Raw genomic sequence first — 13,402 nt, 5'->3', positions numbered from 1 at the left:
CAGGGAACAGAAAGCAAAAAGCGGAGGGCAAGAACAAATGTAAACTCACTGGAGATAAGGGATGTTTTACAGGAATTAAGGGGAAAGCGAAACTGGGGAAAAAAGGGTAGGATTTAACAGGGTAAACAGATTACAGAGGTAACAAGGTCCAAAATACAAAACTGGGTGCTGTGCTAAAACTCCCAGTGCTGGATTCCTATGGATTGATATGTATTGAAAGCCCTCAGGCATAGATGGAGATGAAAAATGAGTTTGGAGCAAAGGCCCAAATCCCAAGATGGCCACCAGTCACACATGGCAAACTGCAGCAGAAGGGAACAGCATGTTTTCCGGACAAAGTCCAGGAGCAGAGAGAGAGAAAGGCCCAAATGCTTCTGCTTTTATAGTGTTCCCAACAGGAAATGATGAAAACGGAAAGGGGGAGTGGGAATAGAACAGGTCTCCACCTCTTCTCATTCAGGCCTGCCCCTGGGGACGGAGCTGGGTGTAGCCTGAGTTAGCACATACTCCTCCCTTCAGATTTCAGAGCTTCACCCGCCCACCAGGGAAAACAGAATTCTTAAACCATCACACCTTCAAACTCTTCCTACTTAACAAGATGATTCAATAACTGTAATTCTTCATATTCTGTATTTAGCCAGTGCTTTTAATACTAAAAACCAAAGCAGCATCCTGAAAGGCAATATCTTTTCAAAAACTTTTTGGGAAAAAAAACAAAACAAAACAAAACATTGAGGATAGAATAAGGTGAATATTCACAGTTCATACAGACTGGAAGAAACTAAGGACTGTCTCTTGCAGAACAAAAAAAAAATTATTCTCAACATGCACATGAAAGTAGAAATCCAGAAACAGTTTTTCCCAGTAATCACCGATGCACGTATTTGTCAAAAATCCAATGGTACATAGGTGTTATCTTTTAGTTATGGATATGCTGAAATTGTATGTATCTACATTAGTGTGACATAAAAGTGGTAACTTAATTTACCCTTTCTGCCTCTTCCAGGGTTTCTTTTCAGGTATTATTCTAAATTGCATAAAAAGCAAACATATACTTTAGCTGAGTTGGTTATTCAGAGTTTTTCTACCACTGCAGTAAATAAAGGATACTCTCAACTCTATAAACGAATCAAACACTCATCTTCATTCTTTCCCTCCTCTATTTTTTAATTTTTTAGTGGGCAGTTTGCTGTAGTGAAAAAATGCCGTGAGAAAAGCACTGGTCAGCAATTTGCAGCAAAATTTATCAAGAAACGGAGAACAAAATCCAGCCGGCGTGGAGTAAGCCGGGAAGATATCGAGCGAGAAGTCAGCATACTAAAAGAGATTCGACATCCTAATGTGATCATGCTGCATGATGTTTATGAGAACAAAACAGATGTCATTCTTATTCTGGAACTGTAAGTAGCTCTAGAGACCTGGGGAAGAGCAATGGAATGTTTGTTTGTATGGGGACTTCTTTTAGATAAACCTATTCGAAGGTAAGAGAAAATAGAGATTCTGAGTGGAGGTTAGTTTAGGAAATTTAACTGTGTTTTATGTCGGTGTAAAGTAGCATCACTGAATGCTTTTTCTCTTTTTTTTAATCTGAGTAACAGAGAACAGGATTTTCCAAGCTTTGTCCTGTTAAAATGTAAACTGAACTTTCAAATCCTTGGTTTATTTCTCATCTTTCATCCAAGGTTATTGCTAATGGATTAAGGTAAACATGTCAGCAGAGAATACTTCTGCCTTGTGTCAAACCCGGCTTCAAGTTCCTCAAAGCTTGCAAGTTTAGAAGTTCAGCATTACTCACCCGTTACAGTTTGGCAGTGCCTGCTGGTGGGACGTGCATGTCTTTACTTAGTTTACACGCCTGACACTATAGTATTGCTGTACTTGCTCTGTATCAGTTAAATGTGCTTTAGAATAATTAGAATTTCATGCAAGCAAATTATCTGGTACCAGGATCTTGGGCAGTGCTTATGTCTTTCCCTTGGCTGTTCATGTGATTTTTTTTTCTTGTATATGTTGTCTTCTTCCTGTTTACTAGTTCTGGTAAATTCTATTTCCACTTACCGTATCAGTGTTGCATGCTTTCAGTAACATGTGTCTAAATTTAGAGGATAGATCTAAAAACAAAACTGGGAAGTAACTTCTGGAGTTTTTTCTTTTACATGGTATATACATGCATGATGCTGCTTCATCATTTTACAACCTAGTTTTGTACTGTAAGTCCAACATGTGATGGTTTACTTCAATGCTTGTTGTAGTCTAAGCTGGGTTTTTTTTTTCCAGAAATTCATGCTTCTGTTAGTTTGTCAACTTTGGATAATTTAAGCAAGGTGGTTTTTTGGTTTGTTTGTTTGTTTGTTTTTTTAAAGAGCTGAATCAACATTCCGTATGAAGTAAAATTTCCTTATATTCATGTCAGAATATCTAGTACTCCTGGATTTTGTTCAGAACTCTTTAAACATGTCATGAATACACAGCGAAAGTAGTCTGATGGTTCTTCCTCTCCCCACTTGATACTAACTCTCACATTTTTTCTGTCTATAACCTCACTGTCAGTGTATCACTGTTTCTGCAGTGCTTTCGTTCTGCTCTGTAATCAGTCCAGATGAAATCAGGCCAGTGTCTGGACTGGAAAGCTCTGAGGAAGACTGGGTAGTCCTGGACAATGGTAGAAAGAATTGGGACGTTCTGGTCCCTCCTCCCTGCTTCCCCCACCACCCTCCCCGGATAGCTCTTTTGGCAGCAGGGTTACAGCAAGGTCTGTGTCTGTGTAGCCGCTAACATTCACTGAATTCAGTATCTGCTTCTGACATTGCATGTAAATATTTGGTAAGCTTGATAGTGTGAAACTCAGCAAACTGTCTGCATTGCAGCTTAGCTAATTCTTTTGCCTAGTTAACAGTCCCATATAGTTTCAGTTGGAGACTTTTTTTTTTTTTTGACTTTTCCCAATTGCTATGTGAGTCTTTCAAATTAAAGCAGTGCTGTTTGCAATATTACAAAGGTAACATGTTTATTTCATTAGAGAGTTGAAGAGGAAAAGATGTCACGTTAGTGATCCCTTTCCAAACGGAATACAATAATTGCTGTAAAGTTTTGTAATTCTCAAGATCAGTGTGATACTATGTAAAGCTATAGAAAAGGCAATAGATTGTTGTTTTAATTGCATGCTTAGACACTTAAGTATGTTATCCGTTCCTTCTAATGTTCTAATATTCAGGTTTTGCTTAGGGATCTACTCCCCTGATGGTCTTTGTTCTTACAAAACCAGTTCAAACAAACAGAAATAAAGCTGAAACCTTATTAAACAACCTGTTATGCTGTCCTCAGAATCCATCCTAAGTGACCATTTTCCCTTCTGATTAGAACATAGTCTTTTTCTTGGTAATTGTTTTCTTTTATGACTACAAGCTGAAACAGTATACCACATACAGACAGGATTTTGTGTTACTTATATTTTTTAGAATTTAGAGAGAAACTAAAAGCAACATTCCAGCCAGCTATGTATGAGAAATACATAGCAAAACAGAGATCCAGCAGAAACACTGATTTTGTATTAGTAAGCAACCATAGTAACACAAGAAGTGGTGGGGAAAAGTATCTCTCTGGTTTCTGTTTTTTGTAGAAACTGCAGCCCACAGACGTCAAGCCACTGCAGCTGCTGGTTGGTGGCTGCCAAGCGTTAATGTGCACAGTATCAGGGTAGCAGTGTCTGTGCCTGTTCATTATTGATCTCTATCTCCTGATTCAGCAAGAGGTTTTCAGTATTGCATGCAACCTTCTATACATTTTTCTGCATTATCAACCAGCTGTTTGTCAGAGATGAACGACTGACTTAAAAGTTTTCACTTCATTCCCTCACAGTGAATACACCGGCCAGCAAAGTATTTGAGGTGGTGATTTGTATGCAGAAATATGTGGGCAGCTAGTTAATTATTGCAAAGGCAAGGTCTTCACAACAAAGAATGAAAAACAGAGCTGCACAGCAAAAACTTTAACCACAGAAGTGTTTGGAGGTTTCCCTCACACCTACCTTGTGCCAGGGAACTGACCTACCAAAAAAAGAATTACAAAACATTTAATTTCTGAAATTTTTAAAATTAAATGCTTCCTTAAAAGATTTAGTAGTCATACACAAGCATGAGATATCCTTGAGCCTTACTCTGTTACATTCTGTTGTTATATTTAGAGGAAACAGGCATATTTTCTTATTTCTACATGTTACTCAGTGGCAAGTGTCTCCTTGATTTGGAAATAACCTTTGAAATTCCCACTCTGGACTCCATCATCCTTGTAGGTAATCCATATTACATACAGACTGGAAGACACTGCCTCTTTCTCATCTAATTTTGTAGTAGTGTGCTGGTTTGAGCTAAAAAAGAACAAATTCTTTGTTCAGTGATTTTTACTTCCCAGTTCTGAATGACTGCACTTTCTGAAGTTAACAGCAGATCTTTGCAGGCAGTGTCTGCTTCTGGCAGTGGTAATGCTCCATGTTCAGTGTTACTACTAAGGACTGGTATGCAGAAAGGCTCTTTCTTACGCAGGAGACCAAGGTCAGTGCTAAATCTTGAGTACCACGTTGGAATTCTGTAAGCAAAAGGGTTGGAAGTAAGTAAAAAAGTTACATTTGTGTGGAAGAGTGGACAGGACAAATGACCCTAAACTGACCAGTGAGGTATTCCATCCCATATACATCATATTCAGTACAAAGCTGAGGGAACTTGAGGGTCAAGCTCTTCTTCAGTGGCCAGCTTCCAAGGAGGACTCTCTCTGTCCTTCTGCCTTCAATCCCAGTCCATGCATTCCTGAATCCAGTTCCCCATCTGCCACTGAGTCCTGTCTGAACATCCACAGTGCCTGCCCTGCAGCATTAGTAGTAGTGTGACCATCATTATCAGATTTCTATATTGTTTTTGTAGCGACTTGTATATATTTAATTATTTTCTTATCATGTTTCTTTTATTGTTTCATCAGAGCAGTCTTAGGAATTTTTTTTTCCAGCCTATGAGTCTTTTCCCCTTACTCCCTTTCCCTTCCCCTTCAAGAGGTCCCTTCTGGGAAAAGAGAGGGGTTAATAGCATCTGTCATTTGTTTAGTGGCCAGCCCAGCCTCAATCCTTGTAAATTTTGTTGTTGTTCTGTCACACAAATAACTGAACTAGTCAGAGTTTTATAGCACTTCTCTAGCCAGATGCAACATCTAGTCTTTGTCATGAGACCCCACCTGTAGTACTGCATCCAGTTCTGGAGCCCCCATTACAAGAGGGACATGGACCTGCTGGAGCGTGTCCAGAGAAGGGCCACCAGAATGATCCGAGGGCTGGAGCAGCTCTGCTGTGAGGACAGACTGAGAGAGTTGGGGCTGTTCAGTCTGGAGAAGAGAAGGCTCCGAGGTGACCTCATTGTGGCCTTCCAGTATCTTAGGGGGGCCTACAAGAAAGCTGGGGAGGGACTTTTTAGGCTATCAGGTAACGACGGGACTAGGGGGAATGGGGCAAAGCTGGAAGTGGGCAGATTCAGGCTGGATGCGAGGAAGAAGTTCTTCACCATGAGAGTGGTGAGACCCTGGAATGGGTTGCCCAGGGAGGTGGTTGAGGCCCCATCCCTGGGGGTCTTTAAGGCCAGGCTGGATGAGGCTCTGGGCAGCCTGATCTAGTGGGAGGTGTCCCTGCTCATGGCAGAGGGGTTGGAACTGGGTGACGCTTGTGGTCTCTTCCAACCCTGACAGATTCTGATCTGTTTTAGCAGAGGACTTTAGAGCCCTAATGGCTCAATGGTTGGACTTGATCTTGAAGGTCCCTTTCAACCTAAAGGATTCTATGATTCTGTGTTAGCAGTACTAAGCTATTTCCATTCAGCTCTGCTGAGGCAATCATTTCACAGACTAGATAGAAAACACAGATGACTCTGTTGTACAGTGGTAATTATTTTCTTTCCTCAGCTGGTCTTGGATGCATAATCTATTTCTCCTATTTGTTTTTCTTTCCACTTTATTATGCCTTCATTTAGACTGCAGAGCTACAAAATCTACTCAGTGTCTGGTGCTTTGTAGAGCCTTGGTTATGGCTTCTTGGTGCAACTACAAAGAATAAACACACTTACCCTAAATTATATAGTAGTTCTGTAGAATGCTTCAAAGTAATATAGATGGTCTCGCTTGTTAAAATAGCTTAATAGTAATAGCTGACTCTTCCACTTAGAAACTGTGGATGGAGTTAGGTATTCATACATCATTCTGCAAAACACATACCTACATTTCTGAGTTAGAAATTTTAGCTGAAGGTCATGAAGTCTCATAGCATAGGTCTGAGTGATAAATTAAAATTTTAACATTTAAAAACAGAAGAAAGCATTTTAAAAGCTGTCTTAGCTCAGAAGGAGAGCAATGGCATTAACTTACAAGTGATTGGGCATTAAATAACAATATTTATGCTTCTTTAAAAAGTTAGTTCCTGTATACTTCATTATTTAGCTCTGTGCATCCCAGTGTGTCAGAGAGACCTGCCACCTTATTTGTACCTTCATAACAGTAACCAAAGCAGAACAGAGCAAAGAAAGGATGATAAATTTATATACTGTGTATAAAAATTCTGATGATATCATGAGTTGCTTACTGAAGAGTAAATAAGAGCAAATAACAATGAACTCTTTGCATTCCTCTTCTGTCTTACTGGGGAGTTAAATTAACTTGTTACATACATAATAGCTTGGCTGCCAGAGAAGCTTGAAGACTGCACAGAGTTTATTTAACTTTTAGTTGTTTTTTGATAGAAATCTCTCTGAGGTTCTTGTTAATTTTACCTGAAAGTCATAAGAAAGTTGTTCTTGAGTGGCCTTACACTGTATTTTGAGAGAAGGGTTGAATCTTTGTTGCTTGCTGGATATAACAGCAGGTGAGCAAGATCTACAGTGCTAACCTGCAGAAGTTGTGCCACCTTTTGACTACAAAATCCTTTATTTCAGGCCCACAGATAGATGCACAGAAGATGTAGAGACAGGAAAGAATGAAAGCTTGACAGGGCTGAAAAGAAAGGGGCTAGTGCTAGTGTGACTCTGCAATGCACAGCATGCATTTTGGAGGGAAAGCGCTTCATTTCTGGGATCTGCAGTCCCTGAACAAAATACACAACCCTCTTGTATGCTAAACTTGGATGCTCTTTGTATGTTAAATTTGAATGTCTTAGGCAGAATCAAAATACTAAAGCACCCACAGGGCCAAAGTGTTGGTAGCCATGTGCATTATCCAGACTCTGGGCACTTAAGGAACTTCAGTAATGAAAACCTAAATACCAGCAGTGTTTTGGTGCAGAGAAAATTTCCCAGGAGCATTCAGGTCCCCTTCTTTATGGGATTTAGCTGCCTAAATCTTAGTCCAGCTTTTGGTGCCTGTGTTCTCTGGCTAGCCCTTCTGTGGCCAGTGCTTCTTGTTCAGTGTAATTGAAGAGTTTAGGCACATTCAAAGCGAGGATTTCATGACAGTTGGTATTGCTAATAAGACAAATGAAAATGACAAGCTGTAGTGATGACATACCTTGGTTTTTCTGGTGGCTGGATAAAGCAAAAAAAATAAGGTAGGCAATGTAATGTGCTAGCAGCCCTGTTCTACTGCTTAAAAATATTTGGTACATTTTGTATTCTCAGGAGTGGTTTGGTAACTTCATGATTCATAACGGTGGTGAAATGAAGTGGATGTAAAACCCCTTAACCTTAAATAAAACAGAAGTGGCAATATTTCAGTCTAGACTTGGCCTGACAACTTCTGTTTCAGAGTAATGCAGGGAGTCATACAAGAGACATTTGACCACAGAATCCTTAGGTAAAACATTTCTTTTGGAAATTCACAAAAGAAATTTTTGGATTAGAGAAGAATTCAGATAATTTATCAAATTGTATCTGCTTTAAAGATGAATAAATTATTTCAGGAATTCTTCTTTAACTTTACTAGTTTATGTTGTTTTAAAATCTAAGCAAGGTAAATTAAACCATGCTTCAACTTCCTTGGTTAAGTTTCTTCAAATTAGCTTGGACTTAGGTTTGGGGGTTTTTTTTGTTTTGTTTTTTTTTTTGGGGTGTGGCAGTTGTTTGGTTTTTTTTTTTTTTTTTTTTTTTTTTAAATTTCATCAGAAATCCTTAGTGATTAATTTTCATTTAGATGCTATTACAATATGAGCAATGTGATCCACATAGCATGTGACTGAGTTGTTAGGAGGTAACCTTGCTGACTTTGAAGGTTAATTGGTTCTAAGTTCCCTGTGTAGGTTCCCATAATTACTTTTTCTGAGACCTGGTGATTGATTCTATTTCATAGTTAAAAAAAAATCTTCCAAAAGCACTATCCAAAAATCCTTTTTCCACAGGTGTAATACATTTTTTTTTTTTTTTCCCCCAGAGGAAGAGATGTGGATTGCAAATAGATCTGTTAGACTTCTTTTGGGAAGGCTGGGAAGTGCTTTTACCACTGTTGGATTTTGTAAGAAAGAATGGAGTTAACCCGAAGCTTTATTTTACTTGTATCAGTTCAGGAAAGCTAGCACTGCCACCTAGAAATATCAGGGAAGCAACACCTACCAGCTTTGCTCTTAGTGAAGAAGTTTATACAAAACATTTCTAAAAACATGTGCTCTGCTACTTGAAAACAATATAAAATATAGCCGTGTTGTAACAGTGGAAAATGGATTTACTCAGTGTTCATGGCTTTCTGTTTTATAACATGGTTGATAATATGTGTCCTTTAGGGTTAAGATGTGACCTCCATCAGTCACAAATTCTTACTGTGTTGAGCAAAATCTCTGAACAACCTGTTATGACTGCAAAATTGTGACTTAGTTTAAAGGTAAACAGATTTTATACAGGAACATTAAAGAAATAATGCTTTAAAGGAAAACAGTATGTGAAGGTGAACATAGAGGCTTTGCAGACATAAAGGAATTTAGCTGTGTCTTGGCTGTAATCAAGTTCCTGTGTTAATCTGAAAGGGTGTAAGGTTCTTGCCCAGCAGTTACTTGCTAGAGTTCTGGAGACCAGAGCTGTTTTATGGCACAGATGAACTGCTCAGAAAGCTGTGTGGTGCTTCCTACCAGCAAACAGAGGAATTGAATAGAGAGAAGCTCTGAGATTCCAGAAGGTACTAGGTACAGATACTCCAAAGTGCTGTACAGGAAGAAACACTAGTGCTTGGTGAAACTCTTGCCTCTGCTCCCATCAGGAAGCAATCTTTATCCAACCAGTGGCTGACAATAGTCTGTTACACACTGTCTGCACGGACCCCTCTTCAGAGACCCGAAGGCACGCAGGGAGTGAGTTTTTGTGGCTCTGGAACCTGTACAATGATCTGGTTTGAGCAAGACTTCAACAGGGTGTTTGTGCCCAGCCACCCCAAAGCTAACTTTGAAGTGAGGCTGGGGCATTGTAGTGGAGACTAAACCAGTGAAACCTCCTTGGGAGAGGGCGGCGTTGAAAAGGTCAGTCATAGGGGCTGATGCATGGAGGTGCCTGCCTCTTCCTCTTTGGATTGACTGCCTCTGTGCATGAGATGGGAAATCCAATAGGTATGTTGGTGGAATGAGGCTTTCTGCTTGGCCTCTGGCTCCACCTCTGAAGGTGGTAAAATGTGCAGTGTTTATTTACAGTGGGACTGTTACCCTGGCAGAGGCACAGGGCTACACTTGAGCATCCAGAAGCATTTTAGGAGGTTTGTGAAGACTGCAATAGCTTACGTAGCCAGTGTCTACCAGCTTGTCCTAACCCGTTTATTGATCTCAAAGCCCAGTCAAGATGCATCTGGCGATTCTAGATATATAATCTGCTTATGAAACTGTGAAATCACTCTGATGATAAACTGTTGAATTAAAATGTGCCAAACCATGCTGAGTGCGTAAAGGTGCTGAGTTTTGTTGTGACTGCTCCCACAGCTGCCCATGGCTGGGGGAGGAGCCACAGTGAGCCTGCCTGCTCCGCGTGGCATGGTTGTGCTCCAGTTAACAGCTTCCTGGCAACTGCAGCAAACATCCACTTAGAAACGTGTGGAAACAAGTTCCATGTGATGTGTAAGTCCCTTAGCCCAGTAATTGGAAATGAAGAGAAATGCCAGCACTATGTCACCACCCAGGTTTCTGTTCATCAGCACAAAGTGCTGCTGAGGTACAGACCTTGGACTGAAAACCCTTTGCTGTTTTTTTCAGTCAGAAGCACAGATGAGAGAATATGCCTGTGTATCCATTTGTAAGGTGTGTCTGACCAGCTTCTGTAAAATAATGAACTGTATTTATTCTCTAGGAATTCCATTTTAAAGTTTCTACAAAAAAAAAGAAAAAAATTATTAAAATGACCTCTCTTCCTTCCAGTCTATAATTCTTATGTTTAATGGCATTTGTTTCAATAACTGCTTTCATGCAGAAAATATTATAACACAAATAATACCCAAAACAATACTCTCATTATCATCTAGGCAGCTCAGCGAAAGCTCCAAGAACTCATTAAAATACACTTCTCATGCAATTTGCATTACAATAATGCAGATTAAGTCTCTTGAAAACTAGACATGATGAAGTCAAATGTATTTCCAGAAATTTGCCCAGACTGTTTCAGAACTTTAAATCATTAATGGATTTACTTTTTCCCTGCAGAAAGGCAAATTAAATTAGGGTATACTTTCTGAATTATTTTTGGTGTTATTACAGTGCAAAATAGAGGTGATAATAGGGCCATCAGATGGTCATCTCAGCGTATGTCCTTAAACTGAAAGGAGATAGGTTGTCTTTTAAGAATGGTTGTAGTTCATGTTCATCTTATTCCCTTCAGTATCTCTTTTTCTGTTGACAGTTATCACTCCTGACAGACCGAGCTGAGAAAAGGGTCATCTTCAGTTCACTTCTCTGCCTCAAATGCAAAAATCTACATGTGCTTGTGCACCCTCTTTACTTCTTACCTCTCTTCTTTCTGCCCATGCAGCTAAAACACTTACTGGATGTAGTCCGAAGGACAGCAGTGGCTTTTCCTTGTAGGAAGGGTGTTAGAGTACAAACGCAACATATGTTCTGAAAGTAGTACACTATTTCAAGTAAGATAATATATTTGCAAAGAATTGAATGGTTTGAGGAGTTTAGAGACTGAAGAGTGGTAGAGCTACTGCTAACTATTTCAAAGTAAGCCTTAAATTTTGTGTTTTTCAGTGCAGGGGGTAGAAATCTAATGTTTTACTGGAACTATGAGCCAATTCCTGTTTTATTTTCTATGTCTCATTACAGTAGTATGTTTTGAATATACTTACTTCGCATATAGCTTTATTCTTTTAAATATGCACCCAGAGAGTAAGTGGGTTTCATTTCATTTAAATTTAGATACAGCCAACAGTGTTTGTTTGGGTTTTGAAACATTTTTTGTTTGAAAATAAGATTCTTTTCAGGGGGAGGAGGGATAGTTACTAACTGTTTTGGGTATTGAATTCAGTAATTTTCTTCTTTTCTGATTGTGACAACATTTAAAGCATTTGGATCCTTTTGAAGGGTGGTTTGAGAATAGCTACAGTTAAAGGAACTTGATGGTTAAAGCAAGCTCATCAATAATTTTGTTTCTGCTCTCCAAGTGTTGCAGGTGGAGAGCTCTTCGACTTCTTAGTTGAGAAGGAATCTCTCACAGAGGAGGAAGCCACAGAATTTCTCAAACAGATACTTAGTGGTGTTGAGTATCTGCACTCTCTGCAAATTGCCCACTTTGATCTTAAGGTGTGTTGAGCAGATAAAAACTTCAACAACTGTAAGCAACATTGGTTAAAGTCCTTTGTAACACCTGCCACAACTTTGCCATGGTGCAGATCTTGGCTGTAATTTTGTTTTGCTAGCCTATGTAGACAAGGAAAAGCTTAGCCTTTGAAAAGAAAGTATTGAACCACGAATAGTTCCCATCTGGTTTTAATGTCAGTTTCTTCATGGAAAATGGCAACTTCTGACAAAATTAAAACCTCCTGAGGAAGCAATCTTGAAAGAAAAATGTTGATTGTGATTTTATGAAATGTGAATGGGATCTGCATGAGGCATTCTGAAGAGGATGCCTTTTTTCAACTTTTTTTTTTTTTTCTGTTGTATACACTTTTCTTAACATGCTTGTTATTTTTAGGTACTAAGCGGAAACAACACAAAATATAAATATTCTTGTGGAGTAGACAGAGGGGATAATTTCCTCCTTTTTAGCTTTTGGGGCTTTTTCGTTTGTTTCTTTTTAGAAAAAGTGTTAATTGCATCCTTTTGGTAATGAAAAAAAAGCTTTTGTATTTGAACTCAGTTCTTGCTTTTTTAATGTTTTGATTTCAGAATGTTTTCCTTTGTAAGATTTTTTTTTCCAGAGTTAGACAAGCAAACATTACCTGATGTCTGCTGAAATCAGCAGCTATGTCTGTAATCGGAAAAGAAGGCATAATTACAACACTGCTAATGCACTTCTGAAAGGGGTTCTATTTTCCAGTCTCATCCTCATTACCTACAGTGATATATTTGGCCTTTGTATGACAATCAGCAAGAGAATAGAGTCTTGCAAGAAAAAAAATCTCACAATACGAAATGTAGATTTTTGCCAATGTGCTTGTAATAAAGCATTCTTACACCAGATACAGAAAATATGTGAATTAAAGTATGCAGCCAGAGTTAAAATGTGCAGAATAGAAGTATGCACTAGAAATGTAGGGAGAGAAGGAAGAAAATTACATCTGTGCATACCAGCCCCTGTGACTGGGAAAGGGTGTTAAAAGGAGGGTGGTGATGAAGAGCTGTCCTTAATGACTCCAGAAGTTCTTAACAATGTGAGCAGGATGGATGTAGCACCAGGAACATTTAAGAGCTTTTCAGCTTAGGGACACAACAGGATATGGAGACTAAATTGCTAGCTCTGTATGCTAGCTGAAGTGATGGAGTGTAGAAGCAAGGCTCCTTTCATAATAATATTGACATATTATATTATATTATAAGTTTGTTCTGATTTTGCAAATCTTTGTTACAAAATAATCCAAGTCCATAGTATAAAGTGTATCTAGAAAAGACATGACAGCTAGCTCTTTGTCCTTTTTTCTAAGTATGTTGAACCTTAAAATCTGTAAGCCAGACCACTCAAAAAAATTCTGGTAGCTGAATATTCTGCCCTGATTGCTTGTGCAGTGTGAAAGAAACCTCTTTCAGGGAGCAATGTTAACCAAGCCCAAATACTGGTTTATAGGACTTTGTTTCTTGCAAGCTGCCAGCACTGCTCAAATGGCCATAGCTCAGGGGCTGTGGTCTTTACTGAAGACAGCATGTCCACATGAAAACTGAATTTTTTTTTTTTTTCAGAGAGGTAAAATCTTGGCCCTGTGGAAATCACAGCACTCTGTCATCAATAAGATATCTGAATTTACTGTAGTTGATTTTTAGTATATGTTA

General features: G+C 39.0%; 1 protein-coding gene across 1 annotated transcript in view; it reads left to right on the top strand.

The window, feature by feature from the left end:
- Positions 1–277: 277 nt before the first annotated feature.
- Positions 278–13,402, top strand: part of LOC103773860 (death-associated protein kinase 1-like) — a gene marked incomplete at its 3' end in the record, with an annotated part of 29,570 nt that continues 16,445 nt past the window's right edge. The window contains exons 1-3 of the mRNA XM_008941240.1: positions 278–423; positions 1,179–1,400; positions 11,581–11,719. Coding sequence (XP_008939488.1) covers positions 278–423; positions 1,179–1,400; positions 11,581–11,719 — 507 coding nt within the window. The remainder of the gene's footprint in view (positions 424–1,178; positions 1,401–11,580; positions 11,720–13,402) is intronic.

The sequence above is a fragment of the Merops nubicus genome, unplaced genomic scaffold, assembly GCF_000691845.1.
Source record: "Merops nubicus isolate BGI_N331 unplaced genomic scaffold, ASM69184v1 scaffold7145, whole genome shotgun sequence".
In the NCBI taxonomy this organism is placed as follows: domain Eukaryota; kingdom Metazoa; phylum Chordata; class Aves; order Coraciiformes; family Meropidae; genus Merops; species Merops nubicus.
The sequence above is the reverse complement of the archived record's forward strand: the minus strand, read 5'-3'. Positions and strand labels throughout refer to the sequence as shown.